General features: G+C 33.9%; 1 protein-coding gene across 3 annotated transcripts; it reads right to left on the bottom strand.

Annotated features, from left to right (window-relative positions):
* Positions 1 to 7,398: 7,398 nt before the first annotated feature.
* Positions 7,399 to 10,468, bottom strand: LOC107934842 (uncharacterized). Of its 3 annotated transcripts, none has more exons than XM_041088015.1 (3): positions 8,597 to 10,468; positions 7,925 to 8,007; positions 7,399 to 7,804 (listed from the first exon to the last, which is right to left on the bottom strand). In XM_041088015.1, the coding sequence occupies exon 1, from the start codon at positions 10,466 to 10,468 to the stop codon at positions 9,461 to 9,463; it is 1,008 nt and encodes a 335-aa protein (XP_040943949.1). In that variant the 3' UTR covers positions 7,399 to 7,804; positions 7,925 to 8,007; positions 8,597 to 9,460. The 3 variants fall into 3 exon arrangements, with proteins under 3 accessions (XP_040943949.1, XP_040943950.1, XP_040943951.1); XM_041088016.1 differs by having other exon boundaries at positions 7,399 to 7,778; XM_041088017.1 differs by lacking the exons at positions 7,399 to 7,804; positions 7,925 to 8,007 and having other exon boundaries at positions 8,340 to 9,075; positions 9,275 to 10,468.
* Between the last annotated feature and the right edge of the window lie 2,914 nt (positions 10,469 to 13,382).

Here is a 13,382-nt window from a genome sequence, read left to right as displayed (position 1 = left end):
TATGTGAAGAAGAACCAAGCTGAAACTCAGCTTATCCTGTCACTCTATGTTGATGATTTATTGGTGACTGGAGGAGATAGAAGAATGCTGGAAGATTTCAAAAGAAAAATTATGGAAATGTTTGAAATGTCTGATTTAGGCAGAATGAACTACTTCCTTGGAATGGAAGTGAAGCAAACAGCAAAAGGAATCTTTTTTAGTCAGAGTTCTTTTACTATGAAGATCCTGGATAAGTTCTCTATGAATAACTGCAAGCCAACAAGCACACCAATGGTTGTTGGAGTGAAGCTTTCGAGGCAAGGGAGTGGTGAACCAATTTGCGAGACTATGTACAAAAGTCTCATTGGTAGTCTGTTGTATTTGACTGCAACAAGACCCGATATCATGTTTGCTGTTAGTGTGCTATCCAGATACATGAATTGCTGCAATGATCAGCACTTTCAAGCAGCTAAAAGAGTGCTTAGATACATCAAGGCACCATTGATCATGGTGTATTGTTCAAAAGGGCTGAAAACATGAAGCTGATAGGCTATGTTGATAGTGACTGGGCTGGATCTTGTGATGACATGAGAAGCACATCTGGATATGCCTTTAGTCTTGGCTCAGGCATGTTTTGCTGGAGTTCTAAAAAGCAAAGTCTAGTAGCACAGTCAACAGCAGAAGCTGAATATGTTACTGCTGCATCTGCTGTAAATCAAGCCATATGGCTTAGAAAAATCCTAGCTGATTTAAATCAAAATCAAGGAAAGGCAATAGAGATTTACTGTGACAACAAATCTGCTGTTGCAATTGCAAAGAATCCTATCTTTCATGGTAGAACAAAGCACTTCAACATCAAGCTACATGTCATAAGGGAGATGGAGCAAGCTCATGAAATCGAGCTGGTTCATTGCAATTCAGAAGAGCAAATTGTTGATATCTTTACAAAGGCACTCAATGTGTCTAAATTTGTTAAATTAAGAAGGCAATTAGGTGTCACTAGCATGGAAACTAAGGAGGAGTGTTGAATTTAGTTCCCATGCAAGACATGCAAAGGTGGCCATGCAAGGAGAAGTGGCAGCAAGCAGTCGAGCTATGAAGTGCAGAAACTGGAGCTTGAAGTTGCCTAATTACTTGTTATGTTTTGATTGTATTTTTTAATTATTATTTTGTAATCTAGTTCATGTTGAACTAAGTTGGTAAACCTTATGATGTTTTTTTGTTGATTGATTGACTGAGAAATCAGCAAAGAAACTTAAGCAAGCTGATTAACAATTTCCAATGTAAATTTAGTGGTGTTAGGTATGTCATTAGGTAAAGACTTGTTCATTTTGTTGTTGTTATCTATTATATGTAATGGCATTATGCCTTCTGGTTTTGTTAATGAAAATATCAGCTCTTTTCATTCAAAATACTCTCTCTCAATTTCTTTTGTTTTTCATTCGCATGTGTTTCTGTTCTTGCTTCTGAGTTTGTTTCTTCAGCAAGGCTCGAGGCTTGCTATACAAGCAAGATTGAAAACAGTCTGTTGTTGTCTCTTTGCACCAACAAGGACCTTGGAACAAAATGCAACACAGCTTCTTCATCGTTGGCAATACGTTGCACCCAATCTTCCAAATGATGTATACTCAGTGGTGTCGATTTCAACAACGAACTCTACTAAAAATGGGGAAAGGACTGTGGTAGCAACCTTTGTTTCAGTGTTTCAAGGTGGTGCTAATGAGCTTATTCCATTGATGCAAGAACGATTCCCTGAGCTTGGTCTCGTTAGGGAAGATTACATCGAGATGACTTGGATTGAATCTATATTTCTCTTGACCGGACTTACAAATCAAACATCGGAGGTTTTACTTGATAGGAGCTATAAGAATTTCTTTCTTTCTCCTTCATTCAAAGGAAAATCTGATTACATGAGGAAGCCAATGCCTGAAATAGTAATACAAGGACTATGGTCACGTCTTCTTGAGGACGAAGCAAGGATTTCAACTCTAAACATTATAGCTTACGGTGGGAAAATGGACGAAATCCCAGAGACAGAAACACCATTCCCTCATCGAAAGGGCACCTTATACAAGATAAGCTACTATGTCGGCTGGCAAGAAGACGATAACAGTAACCCTCAAAGGTATATAAGTTGGATTAGAAAAGTTTACAAGTATATGGGTCCATTTGTATCAAAATATCCACGAGAAGTATATCTCAATTACAGAGATCTTGATATAGGAAGGAATAATAATGAGGGTAAGGCAAGTTATAAACAAGCAAGTGTCTGGGGTCGTAAATATTTTAAGGAGAATTTTAATCAGTTGACTTATGTTAAGGCTAAGATCGATCCGGAGAATTTCTTCGGGCATGAACAAAGCATTCCTCCACGTTTTCATTGATAAGGAAAAGAAGAGTATATTATGTGTTCAACTTATCACCTACTAAATTTGATATATGTAAGTCGATGTCACTCTTACACAATTTCATTAATAGTAATACATTTTATCTTAACAATTCGTTTTCCTGTTTAGGCTTTCTTTATATTGTTTTTCAAATATATTTTATTTGCCCATCATGGAAATTTTATTACTAATAAAAAATCACAGCTGGGTCAACCTTGCCAGAAGAAGCAATGTCCAATATCCCACAAAAGACAATGAAAACTCACGACTAAACTTCCTAGAAAATCACCTACAAACCCTGCACTAAAAGAACTTCTCACCAAGCAAACCAACAGCTTATGTTTGTTCTTATAAACAACTCATACACGACCTACAAGGCATTAAATTCACAAAACAAACACCAAAAAAAAGACGCAAGGCAAAAACCAAAAGTATAGTCCAAAAAACATAAAAGATATTACCACCAGGCCATAAACATCTGATCTCTATCCGCATAAGTCTTTGCCGAAACATATGTAAAAGAATCAGTCTCACGAAGGACATGAACAAAACGCACCTCTCCAATCAGGCCAAAGGCAAAAACTGTGAGTTTTTTCGGTTCACCGACCTTGGAGACTTTGGGAGTTGATGGTTAATTTAAGTTTGATCGTATGGTATAGATTATTAATATAACTATATTGGAAACTTGAAAATTCGGAATAAGGTAGAAGCCTATAATATTTAAGTTACCTATGATAGAAATTTAACTCAATACTTATATAATGTCAAGTCTTGAATTCAATAAGATAAAATACGTAATTAGAATATAATTGTTAATATCATAAAATAATAAATATAATATATCATCCAGAAGAAAACAAAAATTATAACTGTTGTGATAAAGAGAATGATGGGCGATATACTATTAATAGACTCATAATATAAATTTGTTAAGAGTGCTATAATTACGGGAGCACTCTCGATGGAATCTACATATGTGAATATGAAGTGTGGTCACTTTTAAGAGCTCGAGAGTTTAACTCTAACAAGATTCATGAAAAAGGTTATAGATACATGGTCATAATAGTGTTCATAATGATGTCCACGAAACCAATTAAATATTTGACTAAAACAGGTGCACCTATCAATTAATAGTATAGTTACTGTAAGTAAAGATATCGTTCCCACGAAGATCAAAAGTACTAGCAATTACCGTCTTTTTATTATTTAACCGAAAAATTAGAAAAATTAACTAAATTAACTAACTAAATAATACAACAAATAACAAATCAGGAAAATAAACGATTAACAACTAAGAAGCGAAGCAATACCCAGGAAAGAATCCTCCTAGATTTCAACTGTCATTATCAATCTGAATTAAATAATTTTTTTACTTAGTATCTTGATCCGTAGAAATCTCTAAATTATGCTAATATCTCTTTTGAGACTAGGAGAAACTAACTCTATATTGATTAATTGAATTTTTTTTCTAATTAAAACCCCTATTATCGTATTAACTCGATATATGGATCCCCTATTAGATTTGACTCTAATCCAGTCGATTTATGTTGTCTTATTTCTAGGATTGCATACAATTCTATTCAATTATGCTAAATCTACTCTTAAACAAGGTTCATCCCTCTTCTAATTTAAGCACATCAAACATGGATTAATAGTCTAGAAATATTAAACCAAAAACTAAGCACACATAATTGAGAATGATCCAAGTATTTATTGCGTAAAATAAAAATAAAAAATAGAATCCATCCCAGGGTTCATCCCCTTAAGTATTTAGAAAATTAGTTCATAATCGCAAACAAAGACAGTATAACCATAAAAAATAAAGAAACTCATAATAAACTTCAAAGAAACAAAAAAAGAGATCCTCAATCTTAATGGAAGTTTGCTTCAAAGTCAGCTTCAATGGTGTTTTTCGAGTCGTTTTCTTGAGTAATCTTCAACGACTTCCTCCCATCTTCTTATATTTGGTATATATAGGTTTTAAAATGCCTAAAAAACCTAAAAATTGTATTTTTCTGCGTATTTGTAGTGCGATTCACGCGCAACAAATATATACAAAATATGATATAAAAGGATGTATATCTTGATTAAAATCAAATCAAATTGATTTAACTGCCCTTTAATGCAAATTTTGTCTCATTATCATAGATATTTTCAAAAAATTCATCCATTTTGAATGCCTATAAAAGGCTAAGACTTTTTCTAAATTTTTTGCTCAATCTCACTCTCTCACACCGAGATTATTTTCTCTCCAAAATTCTTCTCTTTTCCTCTCCATATTTTCCAACTATCTATGATAGAAAAAGGCATCGTTTGTTCGTTGATCACTGCAGAGGTGCTACTTCTTTGATCATTGTGTTGTTGTATTCTAGGAGATAGTCGACTAACGTTTCTCCAAGTACCGTAGAAGCGGCCAAATCTATCTTAAAAAATTTGTGTTAAACAGGCTTCAATATTTAGTAAATCTCTATTCTTCTTTTCAATTTCTAGTTTTAACTTTGTCACGGTATTTATTGGTTTTTGTATCTAACAATTTAAATATAAATTATTCAATGTATTTTATTTTATATATATATATATTTTTTTTTTTTGCTAACTTGTTTTATCCAACATGTATATTTTCCAACATGTATATTTTGTTAATGGTTCCCAACACCCCCAAACAGTTAACATGTAAGTTATTCATCATCGTTTTTAGTGGAAATTAATGGATCCTGAAGGGCAACATGCTCAATCTCTTTCAAATTATTTTCGGAAATATCAAGTATAAATAAACCACATTTAATATTCAAGTCCAAATTGCAAGAGCACTGATAAACAAATTCATTACCGCCTTTATCGCAAAAATCACAAATGTACCTCGATCAATAAGCTGGATACTTAATAAGAAGACTATGATGCATAAGATCAAGTGGATGGTCGCGATGGAAAGGGTCATTAAGCTTCAAAGGTGCATCAGCACATATCTTGTGAAGGTAGAATCCACAGTTTTCCGCACAGCTAAAACATGGAGCAGACACCTTCTCCCCACACATGGAGCAGTCAGCTACTCCACTTTGATTGTCGATCAGCTGCTCTTCATTCGACAGAGTGGATGTTGATGCCCATAATTCTCTGGCTCCACCATTTCTCCTTCCTCACTGTCACTTCCCCCAAACAATAGAACCTTAAAAGACCCAATATAAATAAAGTAAAAGTTGATTTTGGTAGCAAAGTTTCAATGAAAAAGTAAGATTACAAGTGCAGAAAGATAATGATTCAAGAACTGGGAGAGGCAGAGGCTCACTTATAGTAAACAGAGGTCAACTCAGTTAGCTAGTCAATGCTTTTTCTTATCTTTTTCGTAAAGCTCTGCCTGCTTCACTCATGCTGTCATAAAAGAGTAGGTTAGGATATTGATGCCATATCCATATAATTGATATTTAGAGCTAAACCATCCACAACAAATACATAATCAAATGCTAAATTTAATTTAAATGTGAATCTAAGAATGAGAGAAAAATAATCTCAGAAAGAGTTGAGTTTTCAAATGAACTTATATAAAGAAACAAAGAGCTATTAAGCATCAAGCAACTACCTTATTATCGTAGTCCTCATCTAAGTAAAATCACATCGTCTAATTACAAGAAATTCTAAATTCAACAATCAAACACCAATGCAAACCTCGTAAGTTTTGGCTTCAGATTATTGCATTAAAACTTAAAAGTAGAAAAAACCAATTACTATGACAACAACAACTAGCATTACAAGGCAAAGATCAAACTTTGTTCTTCAGTCTTGAGTTTTCCTGCAAATGGTAGGTTTCAAATATGATTAGGTCTAAATTGCTACATGGACCAATCCCAGAAACATTGTAGAGAACTGGGTGCTACACAATTCCAATGAACAATATATTTGCACTCTGACTTCAAGCATTCAAGAGCCAAATCTTCACAAGGCTTACCGCATTTATCACAATCAAGATAATAATACTTCTTCACAATGGAGAGTGGGTGTGGATGATTTTTTTCTTCATAGATGCTCTTGAGTTTGAGGAATGGATATTCTCCAAGAATACAACCAACATGAGCAGAAGTATCGCATGTTGCACAATGATAAAACCAATTATTTGGATAACGACTTTCTTCACAGATATCACAAAAGTGACTGTGAATAACTGTTTTCATCACGATCAGTTAGTGAAAGAAAATGCTCATCACATTTGTGATGAGCTGTAATTGAAAGTGAAAAACATCCAAGATCTAGCACAAAATTGCAATCCTTACAACAAAGTGCCCCCATGAAAAAAGACTACAAGCATTGCACTTCCCTTCGTACTGTCTGTAGAAACGGAGCGGGTGTTCATGTTTCAAACATGTTCGAGCACCAGGAGTAAGAGCAATCACACATCTAAGACATGTCCAACTCTCACATTCACTACATTCATAAGCAAAGCCATTAGATATATGACAACATCTTTTACACAAAAAAACTTTATCTGAAATGAGGATGAGAGGTTGTTTGCAAGATGTATGATGCCAAACACGCTTCCTCCGAAGTAACTCAGCACAAGCTCTATGAAGAAAAAAATCACATTGCGAACAATAGTAAAATGGATCCAAAATTGTAACATACACCCATCACAACTGTTTTCATACCCTCCAACGGAAGCACTTAGCATTAGATTGTGCATATGCTTGAAGTGTTTTACTTTTGTAGCTTCTTTGGCATCATTCCACTCCAAAACGGTGATGGAACTTTCATTGAATATCTCATCTTCATCTTCAAGTGAAACTATTGAATATGAGCTTGTATCCTTTGTCACACAATGCACATGGAATGTAATATTGCAATGTAAACAACGATAACTTCCGAGCTCTGGATTGACCTCATCATGACAAATTAAATTATGTATATTTTGTTAATGGTTGCCAATACCCAAAGCAGTTAACAACATGTTTAAGTTCTTCATCATCATTTTTAGTGCAAATTAATGGATCTTGAAGGGCAACATGCTCAATCTTTTTCAAATTATTTTCGGAAATATCAAGTATAAATAAACCACATTTAATATTCAAGTCCAAATTGCAAGAGCACTGATAGACAAATTCATTACCGCCTTTATCGCAAAAATCACAAATGTACCTCGATCAATAAGCTGGATTCTTAATAAGAAGACTATGATGCATAAGATCAAGTGGATGGTCGCGATGAAAAGGGTGATTAAGCTTCAAAGGTGCAGCAGCACATATCTTGTGAAGGTAAAATCCACAGTTTTCCGCACAGCTAAAACATGAAGCAGACACCTTCGCCCCACACTTGGAGCAGTCAGCAACTCCACTTTGATTGTCGATCAGCTGCTCTTCGTTCAACAGAAGTAGCAGTGGATGTTGATGCCCATAATTCTCTGGCTCCACCATTTCTCCTTCCTCACTGTCACTTCCCCCAAACAATAGAACCTTAAAAGACCCAATATAAATAAAGGAAAAGTTGATTTTGGGAGGAAAGTTTCAATGAAAAAGTAAGATTTCAAGTGCAGAAAGATAATGATTCAAGAACTGGTAGAGGCAGAGGCTCACTTATAGTAAACAGAGGTCACCTCCGTTAACTAGTCAACGCTTTTTCTTATCTTTTTCGTAAAGCTCTGCCTGCTTCACTCAAGCTGTCATAAAAGAGTAGGTTAGGATATTGATGCCATATCCATATAATTGATATTCAGAGCTAAATCATCCACAACAAATACATAATCAAATGCTAAATGTAATTTAAACGTGAATCTAATAATGAGAGAAAAATAATCTAAAAAAAAGTTGGAGTTTTCAAATAAACTTGTATAAAGAAACAAAGAGCTATTAAGAATCAAGCGACAACCTTATTATCATAGTCTTGATGTTAAGTACAATCAAATTGTCCAATTACAAGAAATTTTAAAATCAACAATCAAACACCAATGAAAATCTCATCAGTATTGGCTTCAAATTATTACATTAAAACTTCGAAGTCAGAAAAACCAAATTATTATGACAACAACAACTAGCATTACAAGTAACAAGACAAAGATCAAACTCTATTCTTCAGTCTTGAGTTTTCCTATAAATGAAGTGGTAGGTCTCAAATATAATTAGATCTAAATTACTACATGGGCCAACCGATCAGACACTGTAGTTTTCTAGGTGCTGCACAATTCCAGTGGACAATATATTTGCACTCAGACTTTGAGCATTCAAGAGCCAAATCTTCACAAGGCTTACCGCATTTATCACAATCAGGATAGTAATATTTCTTCTTCACAATGGTGAGTGGGTGTGGATGATCTGTTTCTTCAAAGATGCTCCCGAGTTTAAGGAATGTATATTTTCCAAGAACACAATTAACATGAGCAGAAGTATTGCATATTGCACAATGATAAAACCAACGATTTGGATCTCGACTTTCTTCACAGATATCGCAATAATGACTTTCTGAATAATTGTTATCATCATGATCAGTGAGTGACAGAAGATGCTCATCACATTTGTGTTGAGTCGTAATGGGAAGTGAAAAACATCCAAGATGTAGCACAAAATTGCAATCCTTACAACAAAATGCCCGCCATGAAAAACAACTACAAGCATTGCACTTCCCTTTGTACTCTCTGTAGAAACGGAGGGGGTGTTCATGTTTCAAACATGTTCGCGCACCAGGAGTAAGAGCAATCACACATCTGAGACATGTCCTACTCTCACATTCACTACATTCATAAGCAAAGGCATTAGATTTGTGAAAACACATTTCACAATGAAAAACTTTATCTGAAATGAGGATGTGTGGTTGTTTGCAATATGTATGATGCCAAACACGCTTCATCCTGAGTAACTCAGCACAAGCTTTATGAAGAAAAAAATCACATTCCGAACAATAGTAAAATGGATCTGAGATTGGTAACATACACCCATCACAACTGTTTTCATACCCTCCAACGGAAGCACTTAGCATTAGATTGTGCATATGCTTTAAGTGTTTTATTTTTGTAGCTTCTTTGGCATCATTCCACTCCAAAACGGTGATGGAACTTTCATTGGATATCTCATCTTCATCTTCGCGTGAAGGTATAGAATATGAATATTTATCCTCTGTCACACAACGGGCATGAAATGTAATATTACAATATTGACCTCACCATGACAAATATCGCAGTCTGAATTTCTAAAATCTCGTGGAAGAAAGTATTTGTGATAAATGCGATGATCATGCCACTTGCTAATGATGATACATGGCAATGAAATGCACTCTTTATGGACTATTATGTTGCATGTACAACAAATGTAGGAAGCGTAATTTCCTTCGACACCGCATGCATCACAAATGAAGGGTAGTCGTCTTGGAAACAGAGTGAATGGATGCGGATGGCTTTTATCTTCAATAATGGGTGATGGTAATGCACATTCAATGGGGATAGCAATCTTACAAGGAGAACAACCATAAACAAATTCTCTTCGCCTTGTTACTAGGCATATCTTGCAGGAGAGCCGTTCGCTATTAAATTGTAGAACAAGAGGATGCTCGCGATGCAACATATGATTCAATTTGAAAGGAAGCTTAGCGCATTTCTCATGTAAATTAAATCCACAGTCAGGAGAAAAGTGTGTATACTTTGTTAATGGTTCCCTACATCCAAAGCACTTGCTAACACCTTCAAGTTCTTCATCACCATTTTCAGTGGAAATCAATGGATCTTGAAGGGGAACATGCTCAAGCTCTTTCAAATTATTTTCAGCAATATTAAATGTAAACAAAGCACATTTAATATGAAAGTCCAATCCGCAAGAGCAGTGATAAACAAACTTATTATCCCCTTTATCACAAAAATCACAAATGTAGTCTCCAGCAGATGAATAAGGTGCATTTTGCATAAGACGAAGAGGATGATCGTGATGAAAAGGATGATTAAGCTCCAAAGGTGCCTCGGCACATACCTTGTGAAGGTAAAACCCGCAGTGCTCAGCACAGCAAAAACATGGAGCAGACACCTCCTCCCCGCACCTCGAGCAGTCAGCTACCCCACTGCCATAGTTGATCAGCTGCTCTTGATTCAACATAAGAAGCAGGGGATGTTGGTGCCCATAATTGTTTGACTCCTCCATACCTCCTTCCTCTCTTATCTCTTAAGATGGAATATAAATGAAGGAAAAACTTGATTTTGAGAGCAAAGTTTCAATGGAATGATTCAAGAACCAATAAAGTATTTGATATAAAATAGAGTGATTCAAAAACCTCTTTTTGCGAGATTGATTGATATTATATTTATGGTTTTTTATAAATCCAAGGAAAAAAAACAATTGTCTATTTATTTAATATATAAAAGGATGAACTTCAAAATTGTATACACTAAACGACAAGTATGCCATTAATAATTTTTAAAACTTATTATTATCTTCAGCAATTTTTCTTAACACTAGCCTGTTGAGTCCTATCACTGTGGGTTGTCGTTAATGGGAATCGCTTCACGCAGAGCCAGTGTTCCAATGAGTCGGCCCCATTTTTAGTCTCCATAAAAACTATTAAATATTAGTGAGTACTAAAATATAAAAATAGGATCAAAATTTTACTTTATTCAATGTGAATGGTAATAAAAATAAATAAAAGTAGCTAATGGTTTATTTTATAAAAAAAATCAAGAATTATATATTAATTAGGGGTTAATTATTAATAATATTAAAATTTTAATGTTAATAATATAATAAATTTTGAATTTATGTATAACTATGTATTATAGAATAATGGTTTAAGGGTGCAAATGTAAAAAGTGTTCAATTTTAAAAAAAACAATTAAGTTTAATATTTGAACTGTAAAAATTTAGTAAAAGAATCCATTGATTGACATTTACTATTAATTTTTAATGGTCAATATGATATGGCAATTAAATTTGACCTTTTAAGAACTTAGGAGCTTGACTTTAATAAAACTCATGAAAAGAGATTATAGACACGTGGTCATAATAGTATCCTTAGATATTATGAATTGACTAATGTTGAACCATTATGTGGGATTTGTTCGGTTAATTAAATACAATAGTTGATTTAAAGTAGGATTTATCATGCAATCTCGATTAACTTTAACATGTTTTCACTAAATGATGATTCAATCGTAAGACACATTCATTAATATAATTGATTCTCAATATTAATAAAATTTAGAATATTTTGAAAATGAAAGTGTTGGAACTTTGCAAAATATATATGTTTCAATAGTTGCAAATGAAAAATTATCATTAATCGATAGTTATATCACTTGATTATTAATTAAGATTTATCACTAAATTATATCTCTTAAATCATAAAAGTTAACCAATTAATTAGTTATATCTATGAGATTTCTATCTAAAAAGATACCTATAGTATAATTCTTTATCTATAAAAAAAAGCATGATAACTCTATAAATAGTAGTGAAATTTAATTTGCATTACACTTCGAAATTGAGAAACAAAAGTTGTTTATATTCTTGGTCCATCATCTATTATTCTTTAAAGAAGTTGTTAATTTGGTTATACATTGATTAGTATTTAGTGCATTGTTTTAGTTGGTGGGTTATATTATATTGTTGAGGTTTATTTTCATGTAATTTTTTTGCATGCTAAATTATAAGTTGGAGCGAGTAAAACCTTAAAAAAAATGAAACGGTTATACAACTCAAAACTTTTTGGTTAATTCTCATTGGTTTATGTTTCCCAAGCACCAACAATTTCTAGGTTTGGTTGTTTTGAATTGTTTCTCCATTGGTTTTTAGAGATCTTTAATTGTTTTGATTGATTATTTGTTGAATGGTATCACCATTAGAGTTGCTAACCTTGTGGTTAGATTGGTATTGCCTTATTACTTGGCATATCTTGTAAGGGAGTCGATCGCTACTGAATTGCAAAATATGGCACATATGACTCATCTCGAGAGGCGGTTCAGCACATTTTTTATGTAAATTAAATTTACGATCAAGATAAAATTATGTATATTTTGTTAATGGTTGCCAGCACCCAAAGCAGTTAACAACATGTTTAAGTTCTTCATCATCATTTTTAGTGGAAATTAATGGATCTCGAAGGGCAACATGCTCAATCTCTTTCAAATTATTTTCGGAAATATCAAGTATAAATAAACCGCATTTAATATTCAAGTCCAAATTGCAAGAGCACTGATAAACAAATTCATTACCGCCTTTATCGCAAAAATCACAAATGTACCTCGATCAATAAGCTAGATTCTTAATAAGAAGACTATGATGCATAAGATCAAGTGGATGGTCGCGATGAAAAGGGTGATTAAGCTTCAAAGGTGCATCAGCACATATCTTGTGAAGGTAAAACCACAGTTTTCCGTACAGCTAAAACATAGAGCAGACACCTTCTCCCCACACTTGGAGCAGTCAGCTACTCCACTTTGATTGTCGATCAGCTGCTCTTCATTCAACAGAAGTAGCAGTGGATGTTGATGCCCATAATTCTCTGGCTCCACCATTTCTCCTTCCTCACTGTTACTTCCCCCAGACAATAGAACCTTAAAAGACCCAATATAAATGAAGGAAAAGTTGATTTTGGGAGGAAAGTTTCAATGAAAAGTAAGATTACAAGTGCAGAAAGATAATGATTCAAGAACTGGGAGAGGCAGAGGCTCACTTATAGTAAACAGAGGTCAACTCAGTTAGCTAGTCAACGCTTTTTCTTATCTTTTTCGTAAAGCTCTGCCTGCTTCACTCATGCTGTCATAAAAGAGTAGGTTAGGATATTGATGCCATATCCATATAATTGATATTTAGAGCTAAACCATTCACAACAAATACATAATCAAATGCTAAATGTAATTTAAATGTGGATCTAAGAATGAGAGAAAAATAATCTCAGAAAAAGTTGAGTTTTCAAATAAACTTGTATAAAGAAACAAAGAGCTATTAAGCATCAAGCGACAACCTTATTATCGTAGTCCTCATGTAAGTAAAATCACATTGACCAATTACAAGAAATTCTAAATTCAACAATCGAACACCAATGCAAACCTCGTAAGTTTTG

This window comes from Gossypium hirsutum, chromosome D02 (genome assembly GCF_007990345.1).
Source record: "Gossypium hirsutum isolate 1008001.06 chromosome D02, Gossypium_hirsutum_v2.1, whole genome shotgun sequence".
Taxonomy (NCBI): Eukaryota; Viridiplantae; Streptophyta; class Magnoliopsida; order Malvales; family Malvaceae; genus Gossypium; species Gossypium hirsutum.
This window is presented reverse-complemented; position numbering and strand designations above follow the sequence as displayed.

Bases quoted from the DNA above. Each gene is read 5' to 3' on its own strand.
- LOC107934842 (XM_041088015.1), bottom strand. From the start codon at position 10,468: ATGGAGGAGTCAAACAATTATGGGCACCAACATCCCCTGCTTCTTATG.